This window comes from Topomyia yanbarensis, chromosome 2, assembly GCF_030247195.1.
Source record: "Topomyia yanbarensis strain Yona2022 chromosome 2, ASM3024719v1, whole genome shotgun sequence".
Lineage (NCBI taxonomy): Eukaryota > Metazoa > Arthropoda > Insecta > Diptera > Culicidae > Topomyia > Topomyia yanbarensis.
The window spans coordinates 395,458,576-395,475,998 of record NC_080671.1 but is presented as its reverse complement, the minus strand read 5'-3'; the positions used below and the strand labels follow the sequence as shown (position 1 = coordinate 395,475,998).

At 39.3% G+C, this 17,423-nt stretch overlaps 1 protein-coding gene across 2 annotated transcripts in view; it reads left to right on the top strand.

The window, feature by feature from the left end:
• The window catches only part of LOC131684849 (uncharacterized), a 732,442-nt gene that overhangs the window by 664,987 nt on the left and 50,032 nt on the right, over positions 1 to 17,423 (top strand). For both annotated transcript variants that reach the window (XM_058968063.1, XM_058968064.1), the window contains one exon: positions 9,252 to 9,394. In XM_058968063.1, coding sequence (XP_058824046.1) covers positions 9,252 to 9,394 — 143 coding nt within the window. The remainder of the gene's footprint in view (positions 1 to 9,251; positions 9,395 to 17,423) is intronic.

Sequence of the window (17,423 nt, the reverse complement as noted above, 5' to 3'; positions counted from 1 at the left end):
CGCAAACGTCATGAAGCGGAAAGATTATTGAAGGAGAACGAGATGGAGAAAAAACAGCTCGAAATCGATTCGATATATTTCCAGGAGAAGTTTCGTGCATTAGAGGAGGATTGTGACAATGATTGTGATGATCTAAAAAGCCGGAAATCTGCCCAAAGCAGCATCAGCAAAGTCAACCAATGGCGAGAGCGACATCTAGGGGGCTTGGTTAATTCGACCTTAGTCACCCAAGAAACTGTTCCTGTTGCGACTACGACTTCGACCGCTGTAGTGGTAGATCCCAAGCATTCCGTGCACTCCAAACAGCAAAGTCCACAAGTCTTAGCCACGTGTTACTATGTTTTAATTGCCGCAAGGTTCTACTGTATCGATTTTGTTGGTTATTTTCGGCAAATTTGAGACTAAGAGAAACGAAAGCAATGAAATTGAGACACGGATAGGTCCATGCAAGTCGAAAGGGTGGTGTGGAATAGAAGGTTGTGATTATAGACATCACCCGATGCTGCATTCTATCTCAAAGAGAAGCGATCCATCTACGTCAAACAACACTGCAGTGCAAAATCATCACCACACCGGGAGCATTGTTCCTGTGACACTCCATAGAAAGACACGATCGATCACGACGGTTCGTCGATAACGTTGGTTGAGGATTCTATTACGAATTTCCTTGATGTTGATGGTAAAGCCGATAATCTATGTCTGACCTGGACGGGTAATGTTACTCGTTCCGAAGAGCAATCTAAGCGGTTGAAGTTGGACATATCAAGTGTTATACACCGAAAGAAGTACACCATTTCTGAAGCTCGAACGGTGAAGAGCTTGGGATTACCAAGACAGACCCTATGCTATAAGGATCTTGTTGAACGTTATCCGTATTTGGCTGCATTACCTGTTCCGGATTACAAGGATGTCGTTCCCAAGATTCTAATCGGTAATGACAATGCTTATTTAAGTGTCACCTTGAAAAGGCGTGAAAGGCTACTAGATGAGCCCATTGGCACCAAAACTAGACTAGGGTGGTCAATTCATGGTCCGATAACAATGATGAGGAATGAACCATGCTTCAGTATGCACATGTGCCAGTGCGTATATGAGGATGAAGACTTGCACAATATAGTGAAGCAGCACATTTCCTTTGAGAATATGGGAGTGTCCCTACAACGAAACTTCGAGTCCGAAGAAAATCAACAAGCGCGGCGGGCTCTGAAAATTACCACATTGCGCGTAGGCTTCCTATTCCAAATCGGGTTGTTGTGGAAGTACGATACCTTTGAATTTCCGGATAGCTACTTCATAGCTGTGCGAAGGCTGGAATGTCTAGAGCGACGTATGCTGGCGGATCCTGAACTCGGTTCCAATGTTCGTAGGCAGATAGAGGAGTACAAAATAAAAGGATACATTGAGAAAGCATCCAAGGCTGATTTGATCGCGGTGGATCCACGAAAAGTTAGGTATTTACCACTGGGGTGGTTATTAATCCTACAAAGCCAGGTAAAATCCGCGTCTTCTGTGACGCAGCAGCGAAAGTGGATGGGGTGAGCTTAAACACAATGCTGAGTAAGGAGCCGGATCTGCTTGTACCGTTGAAGTCAGTTCTAACCGGATTCCGAGAACGACAAATAGCTCTTTGTGCGGATGTGAAAGAAATGTTTCACCAGATGCTTTTGCGAAAGGAAGATAAACACGCCCAGCGAATTTTATGGGGAGACGACCCAAACCATGAGCCACAAGTGTACTTCATGAGTGTGACCACTAGGGTGGGGCAAAATGATTGCTTTTTCAGCACAGCACTTTTTTGGTTCCATTTGGGGTCCCAAACAACTGTGCAAAATTTGGGGTTGATGGGATTTGACCCGGCGTAGCGCATTGCGTTTGAAATTTGTATGGAAATTAGTATGGGAAAACCTACTTATTTGCATTTTCAATTTTACAGACTACAATTCTTCCTGCAGTATACCAATAATTAGATAGAAGTATAGTCCAGGATATACTGAACAACTTTGCCGAAGGATGCATGGTACTAGAATGTCTCTACAACAAGTTATAGCGGTTCAAAGTGCGATAGATCGAATTAATTGCCAAAAATCATTTTTTTGCCATCACTGCAGGTGTACCAATAATATTTCATATAGCATACCAAAAGAACATCATATACTTTAGATTTACCACATTGGTATGTTTGGATGAATTATTCAAATCCTTAGCTCAATTTCATGGGCATAGGTTGTTTATCAATAGGGCGTAGTGAGGGGAGAGGGGGGGAGAGTTTTAAATATGGAAATTCGAACTGAAATAAATGAAATCTTATCGAGTTGGAATATTCAGATGAATTATTTTACAACATTTACACAATCCACAAGAGCCCCAATTCAACAGCAATTGTTACTGCAGGTGATCGAACAACATCGAAAAGAGCATCCTATCAAATCTTAGTGCGTATTGAACTGAAATATAATCAATGCATTACTCTGACATCAACTCGACATCAGTTGATTCAATCTGCAACTTTACATACATTGATATAAAGTCAATGCAGAGGAATACAGTATGTTTCGTTTCATCGTTACTATTATGCATAGGACTATTATGCAAAATGTTTTAAAATAATTCATCTGAACATTTCAACTCGACAAGATTTCAGTTATTTCAGTTAGAATTTCTATATGTAGAAGCCTACCCCCCCCCCCCCTCTCCCTCTTACCTCACTACGCCCTATTGCGAAACTACCTACACCCATGAAATTGAGCTAAGGCTTTTGAATAATTCATCCAAACATACCAATGCGGAAATCTAAAGTATATGATGTTCTTTTGGTATGCTATATGAAATATCATTGGTACACCTGCAGTGTTGGCAAAAAAAATGATTTTTGGCAATTAATTCGATCTATCGAACTTTGAACAGCTATAACTTGTTATAGAGACATTCTAGCACCATGCATCCTTCGGCAAAGTTGTTAAGAAAATTCTGGACTACACTTCTATCTAATTATTGGTATATTGCAGGAAGAATTGTAGTCTGTAAAATTGAAAATGCAAAAAAGTAGGTTTTCCCATACTAATTTCCATACAAATTTCAAACGCAATGCGCTACGCCGGGTCAAATCCAATCGACCCCAAATTTTGCACAGTTGTTTGGGACCCTAAATGGAACCAAAAAGTGCTGTGCTCGGTTGATTAGGTTATGATTACGTTTTTCCATATAACCATGCCCCACCCTAGTGACCACTTTCGGAGCTACCAGTTCGCCGTGTTCGGCACAATTTGTTAAGAACCTAAATGCAAGCAAGTATGCAGATCGATATCCAGAAGCTACAGATGCAATAATACGTAAGCATTACGTTGACGACTATCTGGACAGCGCAGACAGTGAAGATGAAGCGATCAAGAGAGTGAAAACGGTTGCTTTCGTTCATTCCCGAGGCGGATTTATTATTCGTGAATGGATGTCCAAGTCGAAGGAAGTTCTGCAAAAGCTGGGTGAAACAACGAGTTCCGACGTCAAGGAGTTCTCGATGGAGACTGACCACTGTTCGGAACGTGTGTTGGGAGTGTTGTGGTTACAAGAAGAAGATGCATTCACGTACGCGGCTAACTTTGTGGCGGTACCCGAATGGCCTACCAAGAGAGAGAGCTGCTAAAGACGGTGATGACTTTATATGATCCTCTGGGATTTCTTTCCCACTTTACCATTCATGGGAAAATCCTAATCCAGGACGTTTGGCGCAGTAAGGTAACGTGGGATGAAAGAATCCCATTTGAGTTAAAACAACGATGAGATCAATGGGTTGCCCTTTTCCCTTCCTTGGCAGCGGTGCGAGTGCCGCGGTGCTTTTTTTCCGAGACAGCTGTCATCGGAAGTCAAAAATATACAATTACACATGTTCGTAGATGCCAGTTTAGCTGCCCTCGCATGTGTGGCCTATTTGCGTGCCGAGGTAGATGGAAAAATTCAATGCGCTTTGGTGGCCGGGAAGGTCAAGGTCGCCCCTCTCAAATTGACGTCCGTGCCTCGACTGGAACTTCAAGGTGCGGTGTTAGGAGCGCGTCTAGTCGAGGACATCTGCTCCACTCACATTCTACCTATTGCGAAGAAATTCATTTGGACCGATTCGAAAACAGTGCTGGGACGGATTAATTCGGATCAACGAAGATATAGCCAGTTCGTAGCATTCCGCGTCGAAGGGATTCTGGAGAAGACACGTGCTGCTGAATGGCGTTGGATTCAGGCCCGATGAGAGGGGGGGTCAGCCAGGGCAATTGCCCTGGGGCCCGGGTCGTATTTGGGGGCCCGCGTTTTTACTCGGTAGATGGGCGAACACGTCCGGTATTCATAGAAGAGAAATAAAAATATCAATAGTAGTTTCTTTGCAATCGTTCGTCTTATTAAATTATTAAATGATGGAGGCGTAAAAAATGAAAACTTTATTTGATAGTTGACATTTGTTAAAACAAACGTTCTTAAGGGAATTGTCTACTTTGTGTACAAGTTAAAAAGCGAGTTTTATTACTTGAATCGAGGAATACACTACGAAATATTGTGAAGCCAATTCAAAGTATGTTCGAAGAAAGCAATAGAACGTCAAACAAGAATGCGAGCGCACGGACAAACGCATCCGTCCTCTTCTACGTTTGCTTCTTTGCTGGTTGTGCTGGTTGTTGGCGTGGAAATACTGAGCGTGATTGTTGTTGAGTGAATATTTGTTCCTGTCAGAGCTGTAGATATTGATTTTGTAGCCGTTTGTGGTTTGGCATAAGATAACGGTGTGCTGTTTTCGGTTATAGCAGATGGGCTTATTGTTCTTTTGCACAAAGTATTCTGTGGTGGTTTTCGCAGAATTCGTTCATAGGAATCATGCATGGGTGCATAATCATTAATCAGTGTTGCCTGATGAAACGTCCCATTTTCGGTTGATCCGCATAAAATGGTTACGTATGAAGGAGTTGGTTTGTACGGAAGAATTCTCACCATAAGAACAACGTTAGGGACATTCGGGAAAATGCGAAGTTTCAGCTGTTATGAAAAGCTTTTCTCCGTATCTTGACATAAATTTGTTAATCACGATGTCAGGGGCGTGTGGAGATAATTCATGTAAGCGTATCTCTCTAGAGTCCTTGCCTATATATACTGGGATGATGTTGTTAACGTGGCAGCTTTCGTTGGTGTGCTGAACGTTGTTCACAATCTATACGTTTAATAATTGTTTCACTTCCCAAGTAGCTGATCTTACAGGACATTTCCAAATCAATATCGACACAATTAGTCTGCAGTCGTTTTTACCGTGCATCTATAGCGGGACGATTTTCAGTTTCTACTCTGGGCGAGATGAGAAGGTAGACCGACCTTAACTAACCGTTGAATAAAAGGTTAATTTTTATATTTTTGTATTGTTATAGAACGTACTAGTATTTTCCCTCTAAAAATGCATTGTGTTGAGATAGAACGGTGATTTTGGGCCTCACCAAAGATGCGTGTGATGTCTATAGGAACCCAATTATGATGCGCAAAATAAAGAAATCAAATCAGTTCAGCTAATCCAACAGCAGCAGTATTCAATTACCTACTGTACTCATAGTTGTGTTATTTGCGTCTGATTACTGTGTTCTGTGTTTATATTGTTGTCTCGTCCCACATATTCTCACAGTTTACTTATGTAAATAGAAAATCTTTTTGATTTGATAATTTTAAACAAAAATTTTGAGCTGCATCTGCTACCTTCTCATTTTTCTTACAACAAAAGCCAAAAACTGCTCCACCGCTACCAGCAAAAAAAAACAATCCATGTGTCGCTTTGTCTGCACAATAGAAGCAAAATATTATGTTCCAAGCTACTGTGTCGAAAAAATGAGTGACGATTACAAGTAGAAAGTGGCCTATTGCGGTCAAAATATATTCCTATTCACTTTTCGAGACGTTCCTTAAGATTTATTGTTAAAAGTACAAATGGAGCTAAAGATGGCCAACGTTTACACCATACCATTTCACCATGTTAGACATAGCGTGCTGATTATGTTCCAGACCATCAATGGAACAGAAGCGTTTGTTTCGCGAAACAAAATATATCCGCTCACTGTTAAAATACAAATTCTAAATCCCTCCGTGGTTTAGAAGTACTATTCCCGCTATTGTAGCACATGCAGATCCTGTTTTCCTTATCCCTAACCTTACTACTTCCCCAATCCTTGCCATCAGGGAAATAATGAAAAAACGATTCATGGCAAGGCACAGATCTCCGATCCACATGGGGAATGTGCCATTTGAGCCAGACGCTGCTGATTCCTGAATACACACAAATTTAAAAACTTGTAACTATGGCTATTTTGATACCACGGAATAAGAAGCTGTCGAAATTCGCCTGTCTGGCACGCTATCTATAGATGTGGCAGTATGTGTCAACTGGAGTCTAATAGAAACCACGGACTCATGAGTTTCCCGTGGCTGAAGAGATACTAACTCATACTGCACTAGAGGACATAGATTTAAAGGGGCCCGGCAGTAATACAAGCCTTGAGGCCCGACGCGGCTCTCGACGGCCCTGGTTGGATTCCCTCGGATATGAATGCGTCTGATGATGCTAAAAAGTGGAAGGCGAGCCTAATCTAACCCCGGATGGTCGCTGGCTTGGGGACCCTGAAGTTTTGCATATTAATGGGGAGCACTGGCCGTCATCTTCCGATGTTATGTACGATACAACCGAGGAGCAACGGTCCAGTTTGGTGACCGAGCATCATGTAGTTCACTCGATTTTCGACTGGGAGAGATTTTCGAAATGGCACCGTTTGTCTAAAACCGTTGCGCGATATGTCGGCAATTTGAAAGCCAAAGCCCGAAAACTTCCCACTCCAATGCCAAGAAGAGTTGGCAACAGCGAAGACGTGAGTCTTTCGCGCGATTCAAAAGGAGGCCTACCCGAAGGAAGTGGACATACTATTGGCACTCAGAAAGGAGGCTTGAAATTAGGCTGCAACAGTAAGCTTTTCAAACTTGCTGCATTCATTGACGAGAAAAGGGTCATGCGTATGGAAAGAAGAGTCAACCCGGCTTCGTTCGCGGCTTACTACACAAGGTACCCCATCATACTCCCTCGGAATCACCACGTTACGACCCTCATCATAATGTGGTATCATCACAAGTTCCTGCATGGTAATAAGGAAACGGTGATCAACGAAATGCTCCAGTGTTTCCACGCATCCTGCCTACGCGGTGTCGTTCGAAGCGTAACCAGGGAGTGCCAGCAATGCAAGATTCGCAAAGCGAAACCATCGATACCTAGAATGAGCCAGCTACCAGCTGCCAGACTAGGAACTTTTTTCCGGGCATTTACATTCGTCGGTCTGGACTATTTCGGGCCAATGACTATTCGAGTCGGTCGTAGCAACGTGAAACGATGGGTTGCGTTATTCACATGTCTTTCCATCCGTGCCGTGCACCTAGAAGTCGTGCATTCGCTTTCAACCGAGTCATGCAAGATGGCTATTCGGCGTTTTGTAGCCAGGCGTGGCTCACCATCAGAAATATACAGCGATAACGCGACAAACTTTCTCGGCGCCTGCAACGAACTTCGAAGCGAGATTAAACGCATTAATGAAAGCCTTACGGAGACTTCCACAAACGTCAGTACGAGATGGCTTTTCATCCCTCCGTCCGCTCCGCATATAAGTGACGCTTGTGAGCGGATGGTACGCTCGGTTGAAACAGCTTTCTACGCGATTACAACTACCAAGCTTCCAACGGAAGAGATGTTCGGTACTGTATTAGTGGAGGCCGAAGGTATTGTCAATTCCAGGCCTTTGACCTTCCTAGTTTTGGAGGAAGGCAACCAAGAATCATTAACACCCAACCATTTCCTCCTTATGAGTTCCAACGGAGTTCTGCAGACACCGAGGAAAATCTACGAGTCGAATGCCATATGTCGGAGTGACTGGGACCATTGTCGTCGCATGGTGGATCTATTCTGGCGGCGTTGGATCCGCGAGTATCTGCCTGTAATATCAAGGACAAAATAGTTCTGGGAAGGAGTAAGATCGGTGAAGCAAGGAGATTTGGTAATAGTCGTTGACGATGGACTTCGCATTGGATGGGTGCGTGGACGCGTTCTGAGGGTTCGGCCAGGTCGAGACGGTCGAGTGCGCCAAGCGTGGGTGCAGACATCATCCGGAGTACTTCGAAGACCGGTAGCGAAACTTGCGGTGCTAGACCTGGACTCTGGTAAAACTGGTACTCGGATCGGTGACCAGTGTTACGGCCCGGGGAATGTTACGGTGGATATGACCGAACCCGTAAGTCCCCTCGGACGTAGCGTTATCCCTGCGACTGGCAGTGACAGGCAAGACAGCTACAATTGAACCATATTTTGATAATAACTGAAATATACCTCATTAGCTTTTAGCGTTTTCCATCACAACTAATTGGTGGATTCGCTCATTCCGAACATTCAAAATCTCCTGAATCCGAACATTCAAAATCCAACAGCATATTTGCGCATTATATACGACTTAGTTGTACTTTATATTTACATGTATAACTCAGTTGAATTTTTTTACTGGGTAGTTTCTGGTGAATCTAACAAGTTGCAATGAAATTCGCTCATATGAGTAAATTCAACAACTCTTGTGGTAGATGACGATGATTTCACAAAATATGATGCTAGAACTTAGAGGAATCGTAGATATAATATAAAAAGTTTCGATCCGATCTCTGGCTCTTTGAGTTTAAAATTTTAGTAAGTTATTCAGCTCTAAAATTCCGGTTTGATAAATTTAAAAACTGGGGTTCGATTTAAGGTTTGGGATCTTCAATTTTCAAATTCTCAGATTTGAATTTTTAATATTTTAATTTAAATCTCGGATAAGAAGCACTCATTGCGGACAAAGGTCGATAGAAAATAAAAAATAAGAAGAAAACGTCAAACAAGACCGTCATATTTCTAACAACACTAAAGCAAATGCGTCTCCATAGAGCTGCTCGAATTAGATCAATGGCGCCTCGTAGTCCAACTTGATTAATTCTCAAAACATCAAACGCTCTATCATTTGGCCATTAATTCAAATTGATACTTGAACAAGAAAGGTATTAATAAGAATTCTTGACGTTCTCTCAAAACATCGCCATCCAAATCCAAAACATATTTTAACCTTCGACTTCGAGCCAAGTTCGTAAAAACTTTACAGCCCATAAAATTACTTGCCGGCTGCTCAAAGCGACACGATTATTTTCCTATTTTTGACATGTTTTTTTTCTCGCTCCCGCAGGTACCCGTGGCAACCATACTCAACGATCTCAGTCCCGTGCCTGCGCCAGCAAAAGTCACAAATAAAATCTCCAACTCGAACCCTATGAGTCCTATGAACCCCGCCGGGCTACAAAGTAACTCGCCGGACGTTAAGGCCATGCGGTAAGTATTGCAAACAAGCTACGAAATTTACTAAGTTCAATCGAATGAAACAGTTAGAAGAGGTTGCCGAAAAGGAAATATGATTTAAAGCCACACTCAGCATATCGCTTATGCGAAGGACGCAAATGCGCAACAAAGTTGGTCGGCGAAAACGGAGACTCGAATAATCCAAAGCCGGATCCCAACGATTTTCAGTCCAATCAGAAACAATTCTAAATTTGTAACATTCCAGTATTTTGGGTCGTAACGGCAAGGAGCAAACGGCTAGGATAATATCAAATATGCTCACAAAAACATCCACTATAATAAAGGCCAAAAATCGTGGGCAATTGTAATTACCATCATTATGACCGAAAATAAATGCTGGATGAAAATGAAAAACCAGTAATTCCCCCTAAATCGCCGCCATATTTTGAATCCTCTTGTTTCCGAATAAAGCACGTACTCCGACGCCTAATTGCGAGAATAGAATTTTAGCTGCAATAAATAAAATCATTACCATTTAGCTTAAATCCCAGAACGTCCTGGAACTATCAACCGCAATCATCCCATTTCATCAGAGTGAGAAGCAGCTTCCAGCTTCACCCGAAACACGGCCGTCCTCGGCGCAAAAGTCACAAAATTTAATTAAATAACACTTTTATATTTACGGCCGGCTGAACTACTGCTGTTGAGAGACAGAAGAAAATATGCAATGGAAATTTTGTATTTTGCTTGCTCCGGTGCGGTTGCCAGAGCAACCTGCCAAGCCGGAAAATTTCCTATGCCTTTGCTTTGTTGTCTGACTGGAAAAAACGTCCCAAATGGAAATCGCTCCCGAAAATTAAGCCATAACTTGCCACAATTTATGGGTGGCCGCGTTCCTCGGTGAAGGGGAATTTGCAACAATTTCGCATCCGTAATTAAAACTCCATTCGCAACTTGTCTTACCGAATACGAGAGACGTTGATGCGGGAATCTTCTGGACTCGGAAGCTAAAGAACGTGCATATTTGTGGATTTGTGTTTAAGAAAGCCAGAGAATGGGATTAAACGGAAAGCTCCCTAGGCGCAATTTGATATCCAATTAAATCGTATCAAATTGTAGCAATATATCACGTTTCATCTTCTACGGATTGCCGAAGATATGTGGCGTTCAACAGAGGGATCTAAAGTGTCAGATGTTTACTGTTCTACCTGTCGATGATACATGATACGATGATACGGGATGAACTTTTGCTTAACGATGGTAATTTGATTTTGCGAGTGAGATGTTGTGTTATGCGATAGTAGCAAGTGATTTTGAAGAAAAAGAATCTGTGCAAAAATAATCGAACGCAAAGATTGCATGCTTTGCCAATACAACGCAGTAATACATAATCTTTTTAGTTTAATTATATCTTTTTTCTTTCAGCGCGTTCCAACGATTATTGCGATTTTCTAACAATTCGATACATTTTGTAGTACTGACGTGAAACCTTCAAAACTATTTCCCTTTTTTGTCATGACTTCATCATTTGAGTAAAAGCGTTTGCTCAGAAGCATAAACATGATCGTTGCACAGCAGAGTAACCACGTGAGTAGGAATGCAAAGCTTCAATTCCACACTCTGGTGACGACGAGAACATCGAAGAAGTCATTCGCAAGTACAAAACCAGGCGCAGCTGCTTAAAAAAAACATGTTTTTCAACATTTCCTTCCGCGGTTTCATGATTTTTCACATCATTTGCTACTTCCTCATTTTCTTACCTAAATGGATTGCATAATTTTTAAATAACCTACAGTATTTATACCCTTCAAATAAAAGTTGAACCGCTGATTTTCTAGGCATGTACATTGTTTGATTATAGGTATTATATACAAAGTTTAAACTCAAAAAATTGAAAAAAATTGATTGAATATTCTAAAAGTACATACTTTGGAAAATATCTGTGCGAAATTTCATTCAGATCGGAGCATTACATTTTAAATTTTAGCCGTTTGCAGCGCACTGGTTCTTCCCCGACTGAAGTCAACACAAAACTTCAAACGCAGTTATCTCGGAATAATTTTTTTTGAAAAGTACCTTTGCGGCGAACATGATATTTAAAAACATCGAAAAAAAGTACTTTCACCTTGTTAGATTTAGTTTGAAAAATATTTAGCCAGGCATAGAATCATTATTGCCAAAACGTTGCCAGATGTACAACTTTTCCAACGAGTGCTTGTTTGGCAAAATCAGTGCAAAAATTCCATCGCGCGAGCCCGCCAAAGAAAATTGACCTACTTGACCCCACTCTACTCTCGCGTTCACTTAATCATCGACGCATTTTTGTGTTTGCGAAATCTTGGACGTAGTTGTGCGAGAATGATCGTGATTGCGTATTCGCCTTTGCGTATCATCGCGAAGGGCTCGAGTATTTGTATGTTAACTTGTTCGATTGTGAGGGTGTTTGTAAGGCGCGTGTGGTAGCGAGAGTTCCTGGTCATGTCGCCATGGAACGTATTGTATAATATAGGTGTCATTATTCCTTTTTCATTAGATTAGTTCAATTGAATGGGGTACGGACTTCGGGACGTGACCGATTCATGCTCGCGCGAGCACTGGCGTTTGTAGATTCGTACTTGAGAACGCGTTTCTACATTTATAAATGCGGAAACATTCACCTACTCACCGGGGAGTTTTCAGTTTGCGAAATCGCGAGTCCAAGTGTGCAAGGATGATCGTAAAAGATCCAAACGATTGCATGTTAACGTGTTTGATCGCGTGGGCGTGACGGGAAATGTTACTGTGTATTAGGCTAGTGTGTATTAAAGTGGCAGTTATTTTTACGATATTAGAATTTTGTCCATAGCCGGTCAAAAAATGAATCAAGATACAAAAAAAATGGGCAAAATTTGAGCGAAATTGCAACCATTTTAACACGTGACCCAAAGCGATTAAAGTTTTATACGGAAAATACATAAATTTTGTTATAAGTTTTATATGAAAATTTAACATTAACTTTAATCAACTTTACTTTAATCAAAAAATCGAAAAACGTATGAAAAATACCTGTATGTTCCATATAAAACTTCAATCGTTTTGGGACTCGTGGTAAAATGGTTCGATTTCGCTCAAATTTAGCCCAAATTATTATTTTTATTGATACCTTGATTCTGTTTTTGACAAGCAATTCCAACATCGATAAAATAACTACCACACCCCTTCGCGTGTATAAATTCGATTGTAAAACCGTGCTGTCATTGGCATATTCTTGTGGGTTCTTAAATATTCTCGTAGACCGCGAGTCTGATGTTTAATTTTGAATGTACAGCTCAGATAGCAAAACTGAAGACATGGACCTAGGGTGCCAGGACTAAGGTGTAGGGCTTCCGGATGTAACCGGTTTATGATTGCGTGGAAAAGCGCGTTTGTACAGTCGCGCTTTAGACCGCGGTTATAAATTGTAGGCGTTAAACGTTCACTTTTAAGCCCGCGATCGGTTAAACAGAAAAACGTCTTTGTGATGACGTTTCTCTGTTTAACCGATCGGGGGCTTAATTTTGTGTGGATGATTGCAATTGCATACTCGAGTTTGTGACCAGGGCGATATCATCGCGCAAGACTCAAACGTTTGTATGTTAACGGACTTGATCACGTGGACGTGTGTGTGTCGCATGTGCGTAACTTCGCATGATAACATCTTTTGTATTCCTGTGTAACCAATTACATATTCAAGTCAAATGTTCGCGCGAACCGCGCATTTGAGTGTCCAGTTTAGATATAGAAGGCAATAAATTCCCCCATATTACTAGAGTATCCGGCCATGGCGCCCTGAGGCTTCTAATGTATATGAGTTCTTTTTTCGATTTTCGAGATTGAAGGAATGAATCTAGGCTACCAAGACCAAAAATAGAGGATTCCGGACGTGAATGATTGATGTTCGCGTGGAAACGTTCCTTGGTATAGTCGCCTTTGACATGGCGTTTGTAAATTTATAAATTCGTTATTGCAAGTGTATTGACTTGATCAGTGAGGTGTATTCGAAACCGTGGGCGTGGGTGTGTGCAGATGACTTGCGAGACAAGATTTATATTATCGCTAAGGACACGAACGTTTCTATGTTAACCTGTATGATTATGTCGTTGCTCTTTGGGACCACTGTGCGATGTACAGGTTCGCCTCGAATAAAGCCAAGCGAACAATGTACAAACTCTAGTACACCTTGTGCGTTAGGGCATCGCAAATTTTTTTTTTTTTTGAATTCTCAAAGCCCCCCCCTCTCATATTGTGACAAATGTCAAAGTAAGGTCAGATGCCAAATTTCACATCATTTGGACAATTTTAGACCCCCGCCCACTTCGCTTGAATTTTTTTGAAATTGGTGCTATGGGAAAATATGGAGGAAAAATACATTAAATGCTATAACTTTTGAAGTAGCAATCAGAAAATTACAATTTATACCTCTTTTGAAAGGAAATAATCTTAGTATTTGAATGCAGATGTTTTTGTTTCTATGAAAATACGGTAAAGTGGGGTACTGGGTCATTTTGGACCCAAAATCCCATATTTTTAATGATTTTTGTGCCCCGTATTGCAAAGCATACATATTTTGTAGTTTTTCTAATGTGAAAAATCTCAGAAATCGATCGAAATCCTTTTGACCTTAGTCCGAATACGAGAAGTTAAGGTTATAGGGCTTTTTGTCATTCATATTAAATTTTATCATTTTCTAATGCATATATCTCTATTATTCTTCAATCAATTTTCATAAAATGTAACTTTTTGAACGTGTATAATTCTGAGGAATAAAATAAAAATAAAAACGTTAAAGGTAAAATTTAGAAACATCAAACTTTTTGATATTTACTCTACAAATCTCATTTTCATTATTTGTCCTAATACCTCAATTTCCCCTATTTTTTCAGGAATGAAACTTTTCTCATGTGATCCCTAAGCATATTTTACATAAAAAGTAGTAAATTAAATAAGAATTTTGTTGTTAAATGGAGTTAATATGTGCGATGTTATGATAAAAATGTGAAATCGACACTATATGTCAGATAATTTGATGTTCCTGAATTTTACCGGTAACGAAACTATTTTTGTTATAATCCTATGGATTTTACACGTTCAACAAGGTATAGTTTATGAAAATTGAATGAAGAATAATAGAGATATATGCACGAGAAAATGATGAAGTTTAATATGAATGACAAAAGGCCATATAACCCCAACTTCTCGTATTCGGACAAAGGTCAAAAAGGTTCCGATCGATTTTTGAGATTTTTTCACATTAGAAAAACTACAAAATATGTATGATTTGCTTCACGGAGCAGAAAAATCATTAAAAATAGAGGATTTTAAGGCCAGAATGACCCAGTATCCCACTTTTCCGTATGTTTCTAGAAACAAAAATATCTCCATTCAAATACTAAGATTATTTCCTTCCAAAAGAGGTATTATTTGTAATTTTCTGATTGCTACTTCAAAAGTTATAGCATTTAATGTATTTTTCCTCCATATTTTCCCATAGTACCGTAAACCGGGGTGACATTGATCACTTTTCGAAGTAATCATTACATATTTTTAGACGCAACACATTTTTTTCAAGTTTCATATTTTTAGACCATGTACTGATGTATGGAGAACAAGATTGGATAGTTTTACTTAAAATTGTCCGCTTACAGCTATATTTTCAAAAATAATTTCAAGTTGAAGCCCATGTTCGTATTCCGGGGTGACTTTGATAACCTGCATGTTCACCCACATTAAGTTGCTGATGTCAATGTTTTTCATTCAAATGTTTGTTTAAACTAATTCTGGAAAGATACTCATTATTAAATAGATATTAATTGGTATTATAAAAAGTATTTCAATGTACTGTACAATTCGAGTAACCAAAATTCGTATAATTTGTGTTGAACTAGAATAAAATATTCTGAAAACCTTTAAAACTGCTAAAATGGTTTTATTTCAGTGCTTTATCAATGTGCAAAAAGTTTCATCTATTTTAACACGTTGGAATATTGAACAATAAAAAATGTGCGAATTTTAGCTTAAAATAATTTTAAATAATTGCCAACTAATTTCACAAAAAAAAATTATTAAAATAAACAAACACTTCAAACTAAATTTGGCACATCACAATCTAAAGGAAAATAAAAACTCGCTTGTAATTTATTACTCTTGCTCAAATCTGAGATTTATTTGTTTTATAAAAAATAGACACCTTACGAAGCTTCGTAAAAATAAGGGAAAGTCAAATTTCGGTGTTTCGTAGTTTTTGGACCCAAAAACCGAACAATATACTCAAAAAGTATATCACATCAGTATTTTATAAGTTTAGAGTAAAAATCATTTCAAATTAAAATGATTCGGTAGACTATTCTGGTTTAATAAGCGATCTACGAAAAAAGTTTCTAGTGATCAAAGTCACCTCGATGATCAAAGTCACCCCGGTTTACGGTACCAATTTCAAAAAAAATCAAGCGAAGTGGGCGGGGGTCTAAAATTGTCCAAATGATGTGAAATTTGGCATCTGAGCTTACTTTGACATTTGTCACAATATGAGAGGGGGACCTTCGAGAATTCAAAAAAAATAATTTTTGCAATGCCCTAGGGTGCGTACACGAGAACGATTCGCACAAGGCAAAAAGTGAGCTGTCAGCGCTAGTGATGATGAGAGTGAGAAAGAGAAAGCTGGTGGCACGAACCTATATGTAGGCACACCGTGTACGCACATGAGCTTCGGTTGTGCAGGCGAACATGTGCACATGTTTTGGTACGAAGTAGCACCTTCGAGTTCGTTCACAAAATGTAGGTTTAATATGAACACAGAACCAGAGCGAACGTTTTGTACGATGTTCATTCGAGAAGACTGTTTCTAAGACCAGAGGCTCTTTGCTTGTGTTACAGCTTCCTCGAGCTATTATATTTGACCGCCCTATATCATCTGTCAATAATATTTAGTAGCAGTAAAAGTTGTCTCCATATAAGAATCGCCAAAACCACACTCTTCCTGAGTCAAGAGAGTAATAGTATTTCTGCAAAAGAACAGTTGAGGAATTCCACGAAGATCCGTCCGAAAATCTTTAAAATCGTGACCGACCATCTTAGATTCCAATGAAACTTTACACGTTTCACCGTCATGCAAGACTAAATATTTTCCACAGGTAATAAGATTATTTTGACTCAAGAGCAACTTTTCGAAAGGGGGTAAACGTTTCTACGTGTATGAATTTCAAATTTTTTTTTTGTTCGATTACTGTATTTTATACAGCAAAACTATCTGAGAACGAGTTACAGGGAATGAATACTTCTGTCTGAAACAAATATACACTGAAAAAATGTTGTGTCATTTTTCAAAAAAACAAAAATTTATGATAAAAATTTAAATTGCGAAAAAACCCATTTTTTAAAATTTTTTATATTTTGTTACCAAAAACCTAAAGAGAAAAGAAACATTTTGAATGTGATTGCATGATGGAGAAAAAATCGGTAAAAAAGTTTTCCTAACAATAACTTCGTACATGTTTTTAAATTTCATTCTAATAGACATACAAAATTGTAATTCTATTACAGAATATAAGCACCATTTAAAATCAAAATGAATTTAACGAGATATTTGAAATTTTGCTCCTTCAAAATCAATTATTCGTGTAATTATGCTCTTTTTAAAAGTTATTCGCGTTACCCCATCAAAAAATGTCAAAAATTTAATGTTTATCGTTTTAAAGACGTAAAAGCAACTTTTTTAGTGTATTTGGATCCTGGAGAAGCTTTCAATAAAAAGTTTTCCTAACAACAACTTTTGACATTTTTTTAAATTCTTACTATTTGCAGTCAAAAATACAATTTTCTTTTTGAATATGATTCTAAACGCCATTTTAAATCGAAATGCCCTTAACAAAAATTTTCTAAAATGTAGTAGTTCTCGAGATATTTTAACTTTTGTTTTAACAACACAATTATTTTGTTTTATTACGACCTTTTCATAAGTTAGTCGCGTTTCTCCATCAGCAATAATAGGTTTTTCGAAAGGCCCGTAAACTTTCCTGCAACTTTCTCTTTGACATCAAGGCGATAT